The sequence below is a fragment of the Lobosporangium transversale genome (genome assembly GCF_002105155.1).
Source record: "Lobosporangium transversale strain NRRL 3116 chromosome Unknown BCR41scaffold_8, whole genome shotgun sequence".
NCBI lineage: Eukaryota > Fungi > Mortierellomycota > Mortierellomycetes > Mortierellales > Mortierellaceae > Lobosporangium > Lobosporangium transversale.
The window spans coordinates 638,339-655,621 of record NW_019028986.1 but is presented as its reverse complement, the minus strand read 5'-3'; the positions used below and the strand labels follow the sequence as shown (position 1 = coordinate 655,621).

The 17,283-nt window shown below is 40.4% G+C and overlaps 3 protein-coding genes across 3 annotated transcripts; 1 reads left to right on the top strand and 2 right to left on the bottom strand.

The window, feature by feature from the left end:
* Positions 1-129: 129 nt before the first annotated feature.
* On the bottom strand, positions 130-1,044 carry BCR41DRAFT_393903 (hypothetical protein; the record flags this gene model as incomplete). Its single annotated transcript, XM_022028597.1, has 4 exons — positions 130-233; positions 366-438; positions 602-644; positions 1,022-1,044. The coding sequence occupies 4 exons, from the start codon at positions 1,042-1,044 to the stop codon at positions 130-132; spliced, it is 243 nt and encodes an 80-aa protein (XP_021883929.1).
* Positions 1,045-7,334: 6,290 nt separating this feature from the next.
* BCR41DRAFT_348767 (hypothetical protein) lies at positions 7,335-12,363 on the top strand. Its single transcript, XM_022023362.1, has 4 exons — positions 7,335-7,582; positions 9,358-9,607; positions 9,729-9,786; positions 9,890-12,363. The coding sequence occupies exons 1-4, from the start codon at positions 7,351-7,353 to the stop codon at positions 12,116-12,118; spliced, it is 2,769 nt and encodes a 922-aa protein (XP_021883928.1). The 5' UTR covers positions 7,335-7,350; the 3' UTR covers positions 12,119-12,363.
* Positions 12,362-17,242, bottom strand: BCR41DRAFT_348764 (P-loop containing nucleoside triphosphate hydrolase protein). The gene is made up of 10 exons (XM_022023361.1): positions 17,014-17,242; positions 16,668-16,895; positions 16,446-16,529; positions 16,224-16,338; positions 15,570-16,083; positions 14,982-15,425; positions 14,645-14,874; positions 12,897-14,554; positions 12,603-12,781; positions 12,362-12,490 (listed from the first exon to the last, which is right to left on the bottom strand). The coding sequence occupies exons 1-10, from the start codon at positions 17,107-17,109 to the stop codon at positions 12,403-12,405; spliced, it is 3,636 nt and encodes a 1,211-aa protein (XP_021883927.1). The 5' UTR covers positions 17,110-17,242; the 3' UTR covers positions 12,362-12,402.
* Between the last annotated feature and the right edge of the window lie 41 nt (positions 17,243-17,283).

Genomic DNA, 17,283 nt, shown 5'->3' with positions numbered 1-17,283 from the left:
GAGAGCAATGGTGTACAAGCGTTGCGATAGATAGATACAGTAGTGGAGGGTGTTGATACACCAGATACATGGCGCATCCAGATGTTTACTTTGCTACTTGTTTTTTTTTTTTTGCTTTTGTTGCGGCCGCTACTTCTTCTTTGCAATATTCTCTGACTCCTTGATGATAGTCTCCTTGAAAGCTTTTGCAAAGACAGAGGCTGTGTTGGTGCCTTCTTTGATCAAAGGCGCAGCTACAATTGAAGTAAGAGATAAAACGATTTAGTTTGAAGATACATATACAAACAAACCATTTCTGTGGCTTTCTTATTCATTCCTCTCTCTCTTCTTAGTGTTGCTGAAGAAAAAAGTCAACTAATCAGTACCATTCTTTTGGATACTAGAAACATGATGGTGAGTCTTGGCTGCAAATTCGTGGAACTTTGCGCTGCTGAGGAGCTATTTTCAAAAAAAGAAAAGTAATTGTAGGAAAGATATTAGATATATGAAATACTGGGGTAGCCTTTTTTTTTTAAAAAAAAAAAAAAAAAAAAAAAAGATTATCTTGATATTTCTTTACACTGTAGTGTCATACAAAACAATATATGTGTGTAATACTTACAGTCTCGGTAACAGCCTTGTTCACCCAGAAGTTGACGAGTTTGCTATTTTTTTTTATTTTTCCGTTAAACAAGGGTGGATAGAAAATGAAGAGGTATATGGTGAGATGTTGGGATTATAAAAGTACTCATTTGCTGATTTACTAAGGATCAAACTAAGAATTAATAAACAATTATTAACATAGGATAAAGAAGGACGAACCTAAACATGGTGGTAGAATAAAGTGAAGCTTTTTTGGTAATGGAATGAAGTAGAAAAAGTGAGTAATAAGGAAAGGGAGTGATTCGGAAAAAAAAAAGAAAAAGAAGTCCATGGGACTTCTTCGATAAAGTACGTACAGAGCGGAGGTAGTATGTACGTAGTAATGTTCCGACGATGTCAAAAAAGGAAATTGTTAATCTAACTTTAAAAAAGAATATACAGAACAGGAACATCAGATGCCATGTTGCGGTCCCTATCAGTTCTTCTGAATCTATGCCTCTGCATTATCCTTGCTGTCTCCATCACCCTCGACCATTCTTTTCACCTTACTTGACTCTGTCTACAACACATCTCCATCCAAGCAAATGATGTCGAGCTCTAGGTACAGCGCACCTCCAACAAAATATTGAAAATCGGTTCAACAACGAATTTTATTCATTTACACCCAATTTATATTTCTTCCCGCTTTTTCCACGTGATGGAATTGCGATTCAATAATGATGCACCTCAGCGTGAAAGAAAGCGAAGAAATAACTCGTATTGGTTTTCGATATTTTGCTGGAGGTAAACTGTGCTATGCTGATGATGACTCAAGATATGACTGTATTGCAGCAGAAGTTAAACAAACCAAGTGTGCTCTATACAAATTAATTTTTTGTCGAGTCTCTCCACAGACATCAAATATTTTATAATCGACTTCGATATATTACCTATCCTACAGGGGTCACTCCATGTAGTTGGATCAAGCTTATCTGCGCCACATGTGCGGATATTTTTGCGGTTCAACCATGAGTTTAAAAACCAGCATTCGGGATTTGTCGATAGCTTAGCATCGGGTCACCGTCCAAGGAAGTATTAAAAGAAATAAAACAGTTTTAAGACTCCCCCGGCGACTACAGACAAAGTATTAACAGGTGATAGGAATACCACCGACCTTTCACTATCAACAAGTACAGTTCCAAGGCCCCGATATATTCATCCACAAGTCGCAAGCCGCCATTACGGCCTTGCCAAGTACCGATGTGAAGGACATATTAACTACAGAGAATGCAAAGAGCTTGTTCAGGAACGCTCTCCTGAGAACGACTCACACGTCATGATTGGAATTAATTAAGGTTTCCACAATATAACCGTGGTTTCTAACTTCAGTATCCGAGGACTGTCAACGCAAACCTTATCAGAGGAAACTGAACGGGGAGCTTAAGAAGACGTACCAAAGTACCTTGCTTCGATATTAAGGAGGCCGGCGGTACTTAGATGCCATAGACCCAGTGAAAATCAAAGGCATATAGCCATTCAGAGTTCTCTCAATATCGATTGTACGCCATGTCATATCTGACTTGTGTATCCAGGAGCCCGCGCAGGCTTTACACACCAAAGATAGTAGAGATTAAGGCCATGAACTTGAAGTAGATCTGGATAATCATCGTGGACAAGGGAGTCGGCACCACCATTGCCTTACTTAGAAAACACAACGAGAGAATCCAAGATCATTTTGATTCTCTATCATTCATTGGATTTCTGTATTTTCTTCCTGAATGAAAAGAAAATAACTTTGCGCCTTCCTTACTGTACATGTACGCTACACAAAAAGTTATTCATTTTAGGTTACTGCCCACATTGCCTCAATTGCATTGGATACAACAAAATGGAAGGACAGTTGGTTGAATACAAAGTACCCTGCAATGTCCTAATTGTGGAGAACGAGAGCGTGATCACAATGCATATTGTCACAACAACCAACTTGGTTCAGGCTGCGTTGTTTCTGACCAATGGAGGGTGTCGGCTGGTTGAGTTACAGTAGGTCGACCAAAGTCTTGTGCAAAACGATACTTATTGTTCATATAAGGTTATGAAGTCTTAGTTAAGTTGCTCAAATAAAGAAGATATCCTTGCAAATCATGGGTTTCGATGCGGACCAAGCTTCGACTAAAAAGAAGCAGCTGGAGCGATCTGAATATATATATATATATATATATATATATGTGTCCATGTATCATGAAGTCCATGATCGCAACGTACATGTAAAATTGTAAAGTTCCCTACTTTTATCCTGGCGCTAAAAAAAAGCCAACGTCCAATGTACAGTATATTAACGAATTCTTGGTAAGAAACTTAAACAATGTATAAACTATAACTTGTGATGGATATTATATATATATATTTATATATAACAAGAGACAACACAAACATCTAATTGATCTCGGGCTATCACTATATGCACGCACTTGGGAAAAAAGAGCGGTGATTAAAAGACTAGCCTGGTTTTCTTTCATTCAGACATGTGTGTTTATTTGTATACAAATATGCATGGGACACGCCTATTTAATTGGTCATCCATTTATTTATTTATTTGTTCAAACGTTCATGAGAGCATAAAAAAAAAAAGTGGCACGGTGGAATGAGAAAGAGGAACGAAAATCGCCAAACTTTCAATGTGTAAAATAGCTTTTGTAAACAAACAAATCTGACATGTTTGATATGATGGATAGCCCTGATCAAGTTTTTCCTTTGTATACATCCTGGCAGGTTTCCTGTTTCCAAAGCCATTGGCTAGGTTCTCTGTGTCGTTATTGCCTAACATTTTTGTTGATATGGATAACGTTGATGCTAAGGTTGATATATATTATATATATATACTATTGATGCTGTTGATGATGTGTATTGTATTAGGGGTAAAGTATAAATATATATATATATCATTGTTGTTTTGTAATTTGTTGTTGCCAATGTGCGTGGATCTAATAAAAAATATTCATATTTATATGTAATATGCTCTTCAGAGTGAGCAACTGCCCTTTTTCCGACCCTGGAAATCAAAAAAAGAAGAGTTGAATGTCGTCGTAATGATGGTGTCCTCAATTGAGTTGAACATGTACAAATCCTTCAAAACAAAAAGCATGAACCCAAAACACTAACTAGAGTACATGAATATATATATATATACATTCACACACACAAAGCGTGAAAAAGTCAATTGCTCATTATGAATATGTTAAACAATCAATAGATAATTATATAAATTTATATACATATTCATTCTCGTTTAGAAACATGTGCGTTGGTACTTTCTAAAGGAAAAGTAAAAAAGAACTTTATTCAGTTTAATGTGCGCTTTCGCCAGTTCTCTTTGTTCTTTTTTTTTTTTTTTTTTTTTTTTTGAGAGCACTCCATTGCCCATGCGCAGGGTAATCAGATGTCCTTCTCTTTAAGAAAAACGAATATCGGTGGTGTCAGCTGTGTGCAGATAAATGACAGAGGAAGTCCGTGAGATGGCTCCTACTACTCATGTGTTTCGCTATTGCTCTTGCATGTTCTTTGTCGGGATTCAACCAAGGAGAATTTATATACTCCAGAAGTTCACTCGTGAACATTCTCACATGGCAAGACTTTTAGAAGAATGATGCGTTTACTTAAACTGTTCACTCCTTTCCTCAGCTCAGGGCCTTTAGTAAAGGAAGAAGAGGGGGGAGTGAATTTTACCTTTCTTTGGCCGTTTGTTCGTTTATTGCAAAGTTGCCTTTGTTTGTGTGTTTACCATGCATTTTGTATTCATGAGCATATTTCATTCAACTTGTTAAAAGAAACGGAAATGTTCCGAATGGCTATTCCCTCCCCCCTTTTTTTATGCAGAGCAATCATCAAACAAAAGATCAAAACAAAAATTCGTCCTTGAAAAACAATTAATTATCACAAAGAAAAAAGCCGTTGAAGAGGATTAGCACTGTCCAAGAGCGATATGCATTACTTTGTAATGCGTGTCTGTTTACCTTCTGCGTGTTCCACATTTTAATATCAGCTCATAAACTTCATTCTTCTCTTTAATCCATGGCTCCCTTTTTTTTTTTTTTTTTTTTTTTTTTTTTTTTAATTTGTATCGGCATAACTTGCTCCAGAGATGGCAGGTATATGTAGAAGACAGATGATTGTTTATGAGTGTGAGTGAAGGTCGGATGATACGAAGCCATCCCGGAGAATTTCACCAAAATAGGTAATAGGGATGACTGATTGTAAAAGTTTTATTCTTGGACTGTCTTGTGATTTAGACTATGAAAGATTGACTGCGCCTGACAGGGGGCAAAGGAAGAGGTTTCTTGCATAGAAGCTTTGTCATTTTAGCTAAGATTATTTTCATGGCGCAAACAAAAGGGAGAAAGTGTCGGGGAAAAAGTCTAAACGGGCGACGATGTTAACGACAACAGCGACGACGACGATAACAACGACGACAAAGAGTGAGTGATGGTAAAATAAAAATAAAAAACTCAGAGATTAATGGGTTTAGCAAGCATTTCATAAACATACAAAGAACAAAACACAACATAATAAATACTCCGGAAATGGGCAATCTAACAGCAACATGTCCTGATCATGCTCATGGTCTATTTTTTATCTATTATGCATCATTGATGGTCCAAAAAAAGTCAATATTTCATAATCATTAGCATTGAGGCACGTCTTTTCATCCACTTTCGGAAAAAAAAAGATCTTTTGACTTGTGGCTATGAGGTAGGGTTGATTCTGCGCATAAGCGTGAAAAATTAAATCAACAGTTCTCTTTCTCCTCCCACAAGGCTAAGGAAAAAAAAAAAAAATTCCCCGACGAAAAAGGAGTGGAAGATCAATCCGTTGGACAAGACAGTGAGAGAGGAAGAAAAAAAATCTCCTTCCGATCACCATGATCGGGATGGGAGATCGAATCAACCACGGAAGTGTGATGTGTGATGTTGATGTAGTTTAATTATTTTAATCTTTACTTTGACAGACTGGACCATTGCACATTCAGTTGAGAAGACGATTGTCTAGAGCAGAAGAACGCAAAAAAATGCTCAATTTCTTGACTCGATAATCATCTGTCAAAGTAATGAGTTACTTGCAAATGAAGGAAAAACAATAATAGGATTCTCTTCCGCCTCCACCTCCGCTTTATTATTTTATTTTATTTTTCTTTGTAGAAGGAATATGTGTCGGCCATTCAATCTCTTTAAATGTTTATGTATATGCAGCACCAGCAAAGGCAGTATACAATACATGGATCGAACCCTTGTTGTTGATGTGGTGATGATACGAAGCAAGAGTACAGCACCAGAAATAAATTTGGATCTCATTGTTTTATTGATTAAGATATATATACCACTAACAGTAATAATAAGATGAGTAGAATAAACAACATGTACATCGCTTGGAACCCTGGTTCTCGGTCTCTTTTTTTTAAAAAAAAAAAATTTAGCTTGGAATCTAGCCCTTGTATTGCTTATATTATTCCATATCAGAAATGATGGGTGTGTTAAAATGGCTGGGATAACCCATCTGGCAACCCCTTTTTTATTGAAAATGTGCACAGAAGAGACATTATGCTCACGCATTCTTTACGCCAGGGCAACAAACAAAAAAAAACACACAAAGGGAGTAGAGCATGATATCCCAGCCCTGCAAGGGTTCTCTGCGGCAAATATTTCTCCTGAACTGTATTCTTAATCTTCAAGTCAGTGTAGAAATATCTATTCAACTTAGAAAGGCCTTTATTGTGTCTTTTCCTCTTTCTTTCCTTTCTATTTTCTTTCATTGCACATTCATTTATTCACACATTCACATTCACATTCACATTCATTTGTTCATTCATTAATTCATTCATTCACATTTCCCTCTTTCTTTCCTTTCCCATCATCATTTCTTCATTCGAATCTTTCTGTTACTGCTATCACCTACCACTACCAGTCCTTACTACCACTTTTACTACTCTCACTCTCTTTCTCGCTTCCACAACAGTCTCGTCTTTCAATTATCTACGCACCAACGTATATCTTCCGTTTATCACTAACCAACACAGAAATCCCCCAACCCCTTTGTCACCGTAATTAATATTGTATGTATATATTAACATCTCAGCTTTTTCGTCTTCCTTTCCTAAACAATATGGACTATAATTGATTAGTTATAATGCTGTAGCTTGTAACTCGTAACTTTAATCCTGGCTCCCGCCCTTTTTTTTCATCTCACTTGTCACTTGTTACTTGTCTACCTAAACACCTTTCCTGGCGAGAGCCCTTGTTGCTACTCTCGTTTTTATTCCGTCTACTCAACACTTGGGCATTCAACATTCAATTGCATCCTTCTCCATCTCCTTTCTTGTCACCTTCATTCCGATTGTTTATTTCTTTTTTTTTTTTATACAATGTGAGTGAAAGATGGAGAACACACAAACATACACACGCGTATACATCTTTCGCCCCTTTTCTTTTCTTTCTCTTTAATCCTTTGCATCTTTCCGCGTGTTCCTTTCTCCTGTCTTTATCCATCCAGTCCATCTGCTCATTTTTTTGTAAATTCTCCGGAACAATCATATCCCAATTTTTTTGTTGCATAAAATAAAAACCTCTTCCCAGCTTCACTTCTTCATCCTTGTTGACAGCTTTGCAATAGCAATTATATCTACTGACGCGAAGACTTGAGAACTAGAGTCTTAACAACGCCTAACACCAAAACAAATACAAACCCTTTGCTCTTGTCCTTTGTCTTTTCGAATCAGCAAACAGGTTACCTTAATAGCTCATGTCCCGCTCGTACATGATGGAGTCGGAGCCACTCTATCCGGAATCTGCTCCCATGACCCCCGTTCCCTCTAATCCTTCTCCTGCTTCTCCAAATACACCTTCACACATGGCTGTCCCTACACCTGCAACTGTGCCATTGCATCCTCATCCTGTAGCGAGGGTCAAGCCAACCAAGGCCCATGTACCGAGTGCGTGCATCAACTGTAAAAAGGCGCATCTCGCCTGTGACTGTAAGTGTTAAAGAGTCCCTTCTGCGTATCAAAATGAAAGCACCAAGCTGGGCAATGGAGTGGGTGGTCCAATGCCTTAACATTGCTCCATACACCTGCATGGGCATATGGATGGATGCGTGTCTTTCATGGTCCCTACCCCTTATTCCCTTCGGCCGGTGTGTTCCCGATCCCTTTTTACCCCTTGTCCCTGCTTCTCTTACGTCTGCATCTCCACTTCTCCCTCTGGATGGCTATGAGACTATAGAGTTTATTGGGAAGAGAAAAATGGTTGTTGGAGGGAAGGCAAGCGAAAGATATCGAAAAAAGTCGATAAAAAGAGCATTTCCTTTATTACTGCTCAATAGAGGATTAGTCGCATCAGAGGCAACGCGTGGCAAAGAAAAAGAACTGGCATTGAGCAAAATGAAAATTTTCAAACGGCTGTTTATTTATGGTCCAAACAGGTTTTCTGGGGTAAAAATTTTTTTTTTTAATGTTTGCAGCCCAAAGCTTGGTTGACGGTTATTGAATCGACTTTCAATAATTTTTATTTTTTCCATCCCTGTGCTGTGTTATCTTTTTCTTTTTTTTTTTTTTTTTTTTTTTTCATGCACTATCATCATACATCTGAGAATGATTGTGAGTCTCATTGTTTGGTTTGCAGATCAGACTCGTAGGCGTACATACTCCTCCACTTTGGGCATAGCAGTAAAGTCGGGATTAATGATTCAAGGTTGCTCCACGGCTCATTTCTATTTTTTATCATTTTACATTTTTTTAAAATTCCGTTGTGTTATGTGCATCGACCCTTGCAGATGGTAGTTGTGGTGATGGATTTATTTTGCACTACCATACCTGGGATAGAAAGCAATCGAGAATGATGAAGGACTAGAAGATTGTTTATGTAGATGTATTTGTATCCAGTTGTCCTGGCGTTATTTTTTGCCTTTCGTTCTCACGCTTGTTTTCGACAACAAATAACATTGGGAACACAAATTCAAATTTGTATTTACTCAAACACCAAGGCTTATATCAAAAACGTTTGAATTTTTTTCTACTCCGCGAAATGTCCACTAAATTATTGGGATGTGTATATGCACTTTGGACGTGCATACTTTTACTTTGACCTGGAGGGAAATTGTAAGGGAGGAAGGGATATCCTAGCTTTTCATTCAATCATATCGCCCATGGACGATCACACATATTTAATTCACAGCAAGAAGAAATTAATTTAATATTTGAGCGTGACATTACAAGAGTAGAAGTATCAAGAGTCAGCGTAGACTCTGGATGAATGAAAAAGTGGGCAAGGACCATTTGTTTGTAGTAGCCCAGGCCATGTTCATGTTTATCATTTACTGAGTTTGAGAGCCTTGTACGATGCCCCGCCTGCTTGCTTCTTTGACTATGAATGGTTCTTTCTTGTCCACACGAGGACTTCACTATCCGAATGTACCACTGAAAAAAAACTATCCATACAATACATTTTTTACAATGAAATTATACCACGCGGTATGATCGATCAAGGAGCGTACTCCTATTGGCCATGCGAGCATACATGCATATTATCCTACAGCTCCACAATGCCCCTCTTATTTATTATAATTAGTTCAATCGTACTTTGTACACGTGCGCACATGCACTCTTTTCCCTATTTTATGAGCATCTATTGGATATTTTTGTTTGTTTGTTTGCTTGTTTAATGATCTTTCCTCCACATGGCTCCGTCTAAAGATGAAGAATCGCCACTAAACTATATATCTAATAATGTCATAATAATATAATAATGATAGTGTCTAGGCCTTGCAAGAGATGCGTTTCAGTGGGAAAAGATGACACTTGTCGCGACGTAGAGCACAAAAAGAGAGGTCGTCCAAAGCTCGTCGACAAAGCCGTCGCTCTTGATGGTGCCTGGGGTATGTCAGTCAAGGATGGTCCCACAACAGCCTCTAAGGCAGCAACTGCATTAACAAAGACACGCGTCAAGGGCAAATACATAAAATCAGGCAACTATAAGATGCCCAAGAAGGCCACTATTTCAAAGTAAGTTTGTTTTAAGGATTATTTACAAAGCTTCTTTTCTTTTTCTTTTTCATTTTTTTTTTAACCTCTTTTCTCCCACTTTCACCATCATTATCTCGCTCGCCTTTTTATCTTTTCCTAGGGTGACAGCTGAGACTTTTACCGCTCCTCAACCTGAAACACTCTCCGGGGATTCTTTGGTAGGAATGATTGCTTTACTTATTATTTATATATATCCCTCTCGTTACTTTTGCTTTAGAAGGCTTATATAATAGACTCATGTCTTCATTCCATGCTCAATAGACACAGCCATCTTCATATCCTTCGCAACATGAGCTTGAGCGACCAGCATCCTCCATGTCGTACCGCTCAAAGCCTCCTGCTCAGAACTATCAAAATCATCAAAGCCGGCCTCTTTCTATTCACTCAGAGCCCCCATTGCCTGGAGAGCATCAGGATCCTTTCTACTACCCTCCATCGTATCCTCATTCTACAAGTCAGATCAAACGTCCACAGGAATTATATTCTGCACCAAGTACTACACCGTTGGCAACCGTATTTTTGACCATGGATTTGATTTGTGCCAGAGTATCGGATGAATCACAGGTTCTCTGGGGATACCACCCACATGACATCAGCCACAAATCTCTTTATTCTATCATTGCAAACGAGGACCAGGGCAAACTCAGGAACCTTTTGAGCCTGATCAAAGATGCAGTTTTCTCATCAACTCCTTCCAATACGTCTCAGCATCCTTCCCGTCTCACATTCTTGGACTCTACCTCACAGGTGTTTTATCAAAATAGACCTAATATCATGTCTTGCATGGCACCAGGCTCGAGCGAATATACAGATGTGATCCGAGTTTGTCATGCAGATGGAGGATCAGACTTATTCTCGATCAGAATGTATGTCGGTGGTGGACTGGGTACAGATCTTCAGAGAGGGCTCAGTATTGAACACGCATACATTGTTTGTGTTATGGCGCGGCATTCCTCTCCTTTGTCGAACAACTACAGTCCATCAATCGATCGTGCTTCACAGGAAGATCATACATCGGCCTATAACAAGCAGCCACAGACGGAGCCTACCAATATTTCAGAATCAGGCAGAAAAATCGCTCTACCTCCCATTGTTACTGGGCCAATCTCATCCAGTGCTTCATTTGCTTCACCATCGATTCCGTCACCTTTGAGCTCCAATAGTTCGAATGGCCGACTCATTGGCCTATTTAGCTCATCTACACCACTCTCCAGTCCATCATCCTCTTCAGCCCCTTACACTGCTCCATTATTAAAGCCCTCCTCCCACTCGACTTCACTGCCATCTTTGAGGACAGGCCCTCTTCACACTGCTCGTTGGTTGTATGACTCTGAGCCTTATAGTGCGCCTGGACATTCGGGGCATGGCCCATCCAGTCACCGGCTTCCAACCATGTTCTCAGATCCCTTCCGAGCCGTGTCAGCACCAATGGGGGGATTTGGTGTATCCAAATATTTAAGCCGACCAGAATCGACATCTTCGTTCCCAAGCGTTCGGCGTCATCAGCTCCCACTTCCCATGCCCTCATCGATACAATCGTCATCATCTATGTCTTTACTTCAAGGACCTCGCTCAGATATGATCAACCAAAACCCGCGATCTCTTCAGCGCGATCTGTCATCCTCCTCTTTCGGTGCTTCATTTGCATCAACCTCCCCACCTTCATCCATGAAGCGACCACTGGCAGATATTGCGGACAGTCAGGACCGGAACCGGGACATTGATAATAGGCATCAAGATCATCATCATCATCATCAAAACCAAAGTGTGCGCAGCGGACTCCCTGTATCATCATCATTACCACAGTCTATGAATGGAAATGCACCATCATCATCGCTGTCATTGACATCCACATCTTGTCCTCCATATCAGCCCGGTATCAAGCTGGACCTCCAGACTATGCCACCGGACCATCCAGCCATTGATCCTTCATCTGGTGGTGTTTGTCCAATTGTTCACGGTTCTCAGCAGCGCGAGCGTGTCCAGCAGCAAATACGGCTGCAAGTCAGCCAGGTTGAACGCGATCAAGACCATGAGCATGGATATAGACATGGACGTGATGGAGAATCAGGCTCGAACAATAGTCGAGGTTATTTCAACCACCCGGGATCTGGTTCAGGAAGACACCATTCATTGAGCCCTGGTGATCATCATGGGCATGGAGGCAGCTGTTTTAGTCCTCAGAATGAGGAGAGGAATGATGGTAGCTATAATGGCAATGGTATTGTCAACCCTTTTAGTACAGGCCCTAGCTCCCCAACAGAGACTTATTCTAGCCATCGTAGTAGCCATTCACTTCGCCGAACAAGCAGTATTGGACGCCTTCCATTTGTCAATCGAGGGGCCAAGGGACCACTGTCAGCTGGCATCTGTTTAAGTGGAGCATGCGGTCCGGTCTGTAGATGTTCTGCAGAAGACGAGGAGACGCGAGCAGTGAAGGCGATGGACGCAGCTCGCAAACGAATGAGTGTCCATTCATTACTTTGCTAAAGCGAATGCAGGCACATTTTGATCACTGCTACTGTCATTATCATTATTATTTTCATATATATATATTTTCATATTTTCCTGTCATGTATTTTATCCTTTTATATTCTTCATTTATTGGCAACAAGTATTTTAATTCTAACGATACCATTAAAAATAATGTAGCATCGTTTTCCTACAATCTGTCTTTCAAAGCGTTTATTAACTCCCAGAGGTTGAAACACGAGCAAATAAAAACAATATACCATCGAATCTTTATTATTAATTATAACGAGTATTATTTTATTCTATGCAAGAGTAGTCCTCTGCCCAAGCTCATGACTTCCTGTGCCATTCGACATTTCTCCAGTTCGATCGCCCAGGAACTCGGTATAGCTATGTGGGCAACAAAAACCATTTTCTTTGAGAATCGGACTTTTTTTTTTTTTTTTTTTTTTTTTTTTTAAATAGCAGCTCAATAAAAAGCATTCCAGTCTTGTTTACTTACATAAGATCAAGTCGTTGACTTTCTTCAGGTGTGATTGATGATCTCGTGTTGGTCATTGAAACTTCCAAATGCTCTCGTGTGATAATGGGACGTGAGCTTTTGGGTGCTGTTGCCGTTGATGTTGTGTGATCACGTCCTGCTTCACGAGCAGCATCCATACCCTTGGCAATCAGCCCCAACTTTTTTTTTTTTTTTTTTTTTTTTTTTTTTCATAAAAAGAGCTTCAATTAATAACAAGTAACAACAACAACTGCGGCTTTTCACGTCAACTTTTTTTAAAGTTTCTTCTCTTACGCGCGAAGATATTTGGCCACGTTCGGCCAGAGTCAAATTGGCTTTCTTTCCAGACTTTCCAGCTCCAGCAAAACCTCTTCCTCCCAAGCTTACAAAGCGCACAGCCTTCCCATCATTACCTCCTGATCTTTCTATCGTCGTCCCTGTTGAGCCTCCTATGACAGACGGCGATGCATCCGTACCAGTTCCCGTACTGTTATCTTGACGCTCCCTCTTAATAGCTTCATCCTTCTCAATCGCCACTCGGATGGCCTCTAGATGTGCATTATAGAGTACAGCTTGTAGATCAGCGCCTGTGAGGCCCTCAGTACGACGAGCCACTTCCATCAGATCCACATCTTCAGCCACCTCCATTTTCCGGGCTAGGCAAGTTAAAATTTCGAATCGATCCTGCACATTGGGCATGCCGCATAACAGTGACTTGTCCAGTCGACCTGGGCGCAACAATGCAGGATCAATCAGGTCTGGGCGAGAAGTTGCTGCAAGGACATACACGCCATCCAACCCCTCTGCACCATCCATTTGAGTCAACATCTGATTGACCACTCGATCGGTCACACCTGTACTATCGTGTCCTCTCTTGGGTGCAATACTATCAAATTCGTCAAAGAATAACACACAGGGCTTAGCTGCCTGTGCACGCTCAAAAAGATCTCGAACAGATTTCTCAGAGGCTCCGATGTACTTGTTCAACAACTCGGGTCCCTTTACAGAGATGAAATTCAAGCCACATTCCTTGGCCACTGCAGACGCCAACAGGGTCTTGCCACACCCAGGATGACCAAAGAGTAGTAAACCTGATCGCAATCGAAGCGGACATTGAGAAAAAATGGATGAGTACTTTGTAGGCCATTCTAATGTTTCCAATAGAACCTTGCGTGTTTCGTTCAATCCACCAATATCCAGCCAACTGGTTGCAGAGCTTTGAAGTTTCACTCCACGAAGACTGCTAGGTACAAATCCTTCCTGGGCCTTCAAGAAATCCGCCTGAGTCAATATAAAGTCATTCTCGGAGGAGGATGTTGATGTTGATGATGGCAAAGTTGTGTTTGGGCTTGTAGAAAGGGTTGACTCAATGGTTTCATTCTTCTCATCAGATAAAGTACCGCTGCTTTGAGGAGTTATCGTATGTGTTTGTGTCTGTGCAGCAATATTGCGCACTGCTCCCTCGTGGACTGTTCTTTCAAGAAACGCCTTCAGATCTGCCGCCAAGTAGCCTTCAGTCTTTGATGCTACTGAGACTAAATCGATATGAGGCAACGACCGCTTCAAGATGGCTGGCCCGGTTTCCATTAGACTCTGTAGCATCTCTTTCCGTTCCGTTTTGCCTGGAGGTGTCAACCGGATGATCTCACTCAACAGATGGGACGTAATCAATGAAGGATGAACCGAAACTTGTTGTTGAGCCGTTGCTACGATCGTGATCCGATCAAATCGCTTACACATCCGAGATGCAATCTGCAAAAAGACTTCTGCAATTTGTCGCGATCGAAATGAATCTGCATGTTCAACTTCTGCAGGAATCAGTCGATCCAAGTCTTCAAGAAAGAGAATGCTAGGCGAATGAAATGCTGCAGTGTCAAACCACTGCTGAAATTTTGTCATCAATACCGTTATTCTGTCCTCTGCAAACTCGGCGCAGTTAATTTCCAAGCAATCTATTACACTCAGGAGTTATTGAAATATTAGTCTCAACAAAGAAGAAGAGAGAGAGAAAAAGGAAAAAAAAAGAAAAGGCGTTTACATACAGGCTAGAGTGTTGATATTATTTGAAAGTTTACGGATGATTGATCTTGCAACCACTGTTTTTCCTGATCCATGAGGACCACAAAGCAATACACCCCCTAAATTAGGGACTGCCAATGCATCTCGCAACTCAAGTTTTGACAAGCTTGCCAACAGGTATTTTTCAGCCTTGCTGCAAACTTGTGAAACACCTCCCAATGAGGCAGGGGTATCTGCAAGATGATTGACGGTTCTATTTATATAAAGATTTCCCAACAAGAGGATTTGAAGCATTTGTTAGTTCTTAGATTCTTTTTTTGGGAAAAATAGTAGAGTTTGATTTCGTAATAACACACTTACTTCTTGAAAACATGGGAGACTCCTTGTGGTTGACCAATTTCGACCTTGAGTTGGCTTATCTGCGGCTTGGTCATAATGCTAAATGCTTCAGGTTCAGGCTGATTTTTAGCTTCCTCAGACGACTGTTGCTGGGTACTGTGTGCTGAAGAAGGCAAGGATTTTAAAGGAAAGACGATCGAGAATGATTGGACTGTGTCGCCATTAGGAATGGTGAGAAGAGACCCATGACTCAAGATAATTGGGTTGTTTCCTGGAATAGAGTCAACCCACTCTTTGAAAATCGAGATTAGGTTGGCTGACTTTGCTGCCTTGTCCGAGTCATGGTTGGCTGATTTGGGTTGCAGTTTTAACGGTGCAGGTGTTGCAGGCGTAGATCCAGAGCTCGAAATTGGGCGAAGAGTTATGCTCGAAATCTGGACAGATTGGATATGTGGTTCAGAAAGTCTATTTTTTTTAAGTTTACACAGTGGCGAATATAGACCTTAGATCGAATTGTAGACTGGAAGAAATACGCACTTTTCCCCTTCTTTTCTCTTTGTCTTTTGAAAAGTCTGCCAAACATGAATCATCATATTATGCGGTACATACTTGACAATAGCAAAATTTTCGGCATCCAGTGCATCCTGAACTTGCTTAGAGATGGCGACATGACCAATTGGAACACTCTTAGATGATATAACTCTGGCAAAGATAGCAGAAGAGCCTACCAACAGATCTTCGGGATCTCTATTCTCGTCATCCGATGCCTTTTCTGCATGAGGTGAAACCACCTTTGAAATGCGCAAAGCAGGTTGATTGGTCAGATCTGCGTCGATCCAGCTCTCGGGGTGAATATATACATGAAAAGCCGCTCCTTGTCCTTGTCCCTGTCCTGTACCCGATGCTCCTGATGATCCTGTAATATTTCGGACTAATTCTTCAGGAACTTCACTCAATGCCAAGACACGTAGGCATTGCGCTTGCGTCACTTTCTGGACTTGTGCCGACAGATCTTGGTTTTCGCTTAGTTTGCTGAGGCCATTGGCTTTGCGGACCATTGGTGCGACAATGACTTCGGCATTAGCACCTAATTTCACACATTTTGCCGCTGGGTTGATATCGACTAAAATAAGAAAAAGAAAGTTGCGATACATTTCAGTGCACATGATTTATCGCTCTTCTATCCGCATCGGCCTAAATCGGCTACGAAATATTCAAAATATGTTCATTAGGTGTAATGGAACAGGAAGAAAATGAGCTTACGGACTCGGAGACGGACAAGAGTGTGGCCATTAATCCACATAGTGGCGATTTGATTGGGATACAGAATCCTGATCTGGTTCAGCATTTGATCTTCGACATATCCCGCATGTAGTTCCTATTTTTTTTTTTTTGTCCAATGGATATGTAGACAATTCGTTTGATTTTTAGTGCTTAGTTTACTCAATTGCAGTTATTCCATGTAGATCAGCGGGTATTCCTTACCAAGATCTCCCAGTCATCTTCTGAGTAAGGAGCAACATTGACAGAGATACCGTCCTGAACTGATTTTACAAACTCGATATTAACCTAAAAGGTTGCGATAATTGCATAAAATATATATAAGTAAAAAAAAAGTTCTTTCGGGATTGCTTTACGTTCATGAAATACGAAATTGGCTGATCGGATCGGCTGGCATGTCACTTTTAGAGACTTTTATTTTTATACCTTTTGACCAGCCCTCAAGCCCATTGCCTGCCCAAACATAGGATCCATTTCAATCATATCTCCAGTTTGTGCTCCAGATAGTGGTCTAGGTGGTGATGGGGTAGCAGAATTGGCGGCTCCAGTGGAACCATTTCCATTATTACATGCTCCGCCACTCCACCCAACATATGATTTTTTTTCTGTTGATCCTTCCTGCCATGACAACTCTAAGACAACATTTTGTGAGAGCTGGAAAAGAGGGAAAAAAAAAAAAAAAAAAAAAAAAAGGATTGTATTGTCAGGATATAGAATAAAAAATTTCAGAATTATTTTACCCGTGAACCACATTTTTCATTTTCCTCCTGACCTTGCCCTGATCCAGCAGAGCATTTGCCCATGCGGCTGGCAAGTTGATGAGACAATGCCTTAAAGGAAGGAATGCAACTGTAACAGACTTGAGCATCGTTGAAGCAAAAGCAAACTAACAGCCGATAGACAAGGCGAATGGTACGGCGGAAAAAAGAAAGTACAAAAAAACAAAAACAAAAAAAAAACAAAAGAGAGAGAGTTGATAATGTTATCTCAAAAGGATTGCAGTAAAGGAAAAAAGAAAGAATGAAATGAAGCGATGCAATTG

Excerpts from the sequence above, each read along its gene's own strand:
- BCR41DRAFT_348767 (XM_022023362.1), top strand. The coding sequence starts at position 7,351 with ATGTCCCGCTCGTACATGATGGAGTCGGAGCCACTCTATCCGGAATCT. Across the intron at positions 9,608-9,728 it reads AAGAAGGCCACTATTTCAAA|GGTGACAGCTGAGACTTTTA; the intron begins GTAAGTTTGTTT and ends ATCTTTTCCTAG. Across the intron at positions 9,787-9,889 it reads CACTCTCCGGGGATTCTTTG|ACACAGCCATCTTCATATCC; the intron begins GTAGGAATGATT and ends CATGCTCAATAG.
- BCR41DRAFT_348764 (XM_022023361.1), bottom strand. The coding sequence starts at position 17,109 with ATGCTCAAGTCTGTTACAGTTGCATTCCTTCCTTTAAGGCATTGTCTC. Across the intron at positions 16,339-16,445 it reads AAGATGACTGGGAGATCTTG|GAACTACATGCGGGATATGT; the intron begins GTAAGGAATACC and ends AAAAAAAAATAG. Across the intron at positions 14,555-14,644 it reads TAATATCAACACTCTAGCCT|ATTGCTTGGAAATTAACTGC; the intron begins GTATGTAAACGC and ends TGAGTGTAATAG.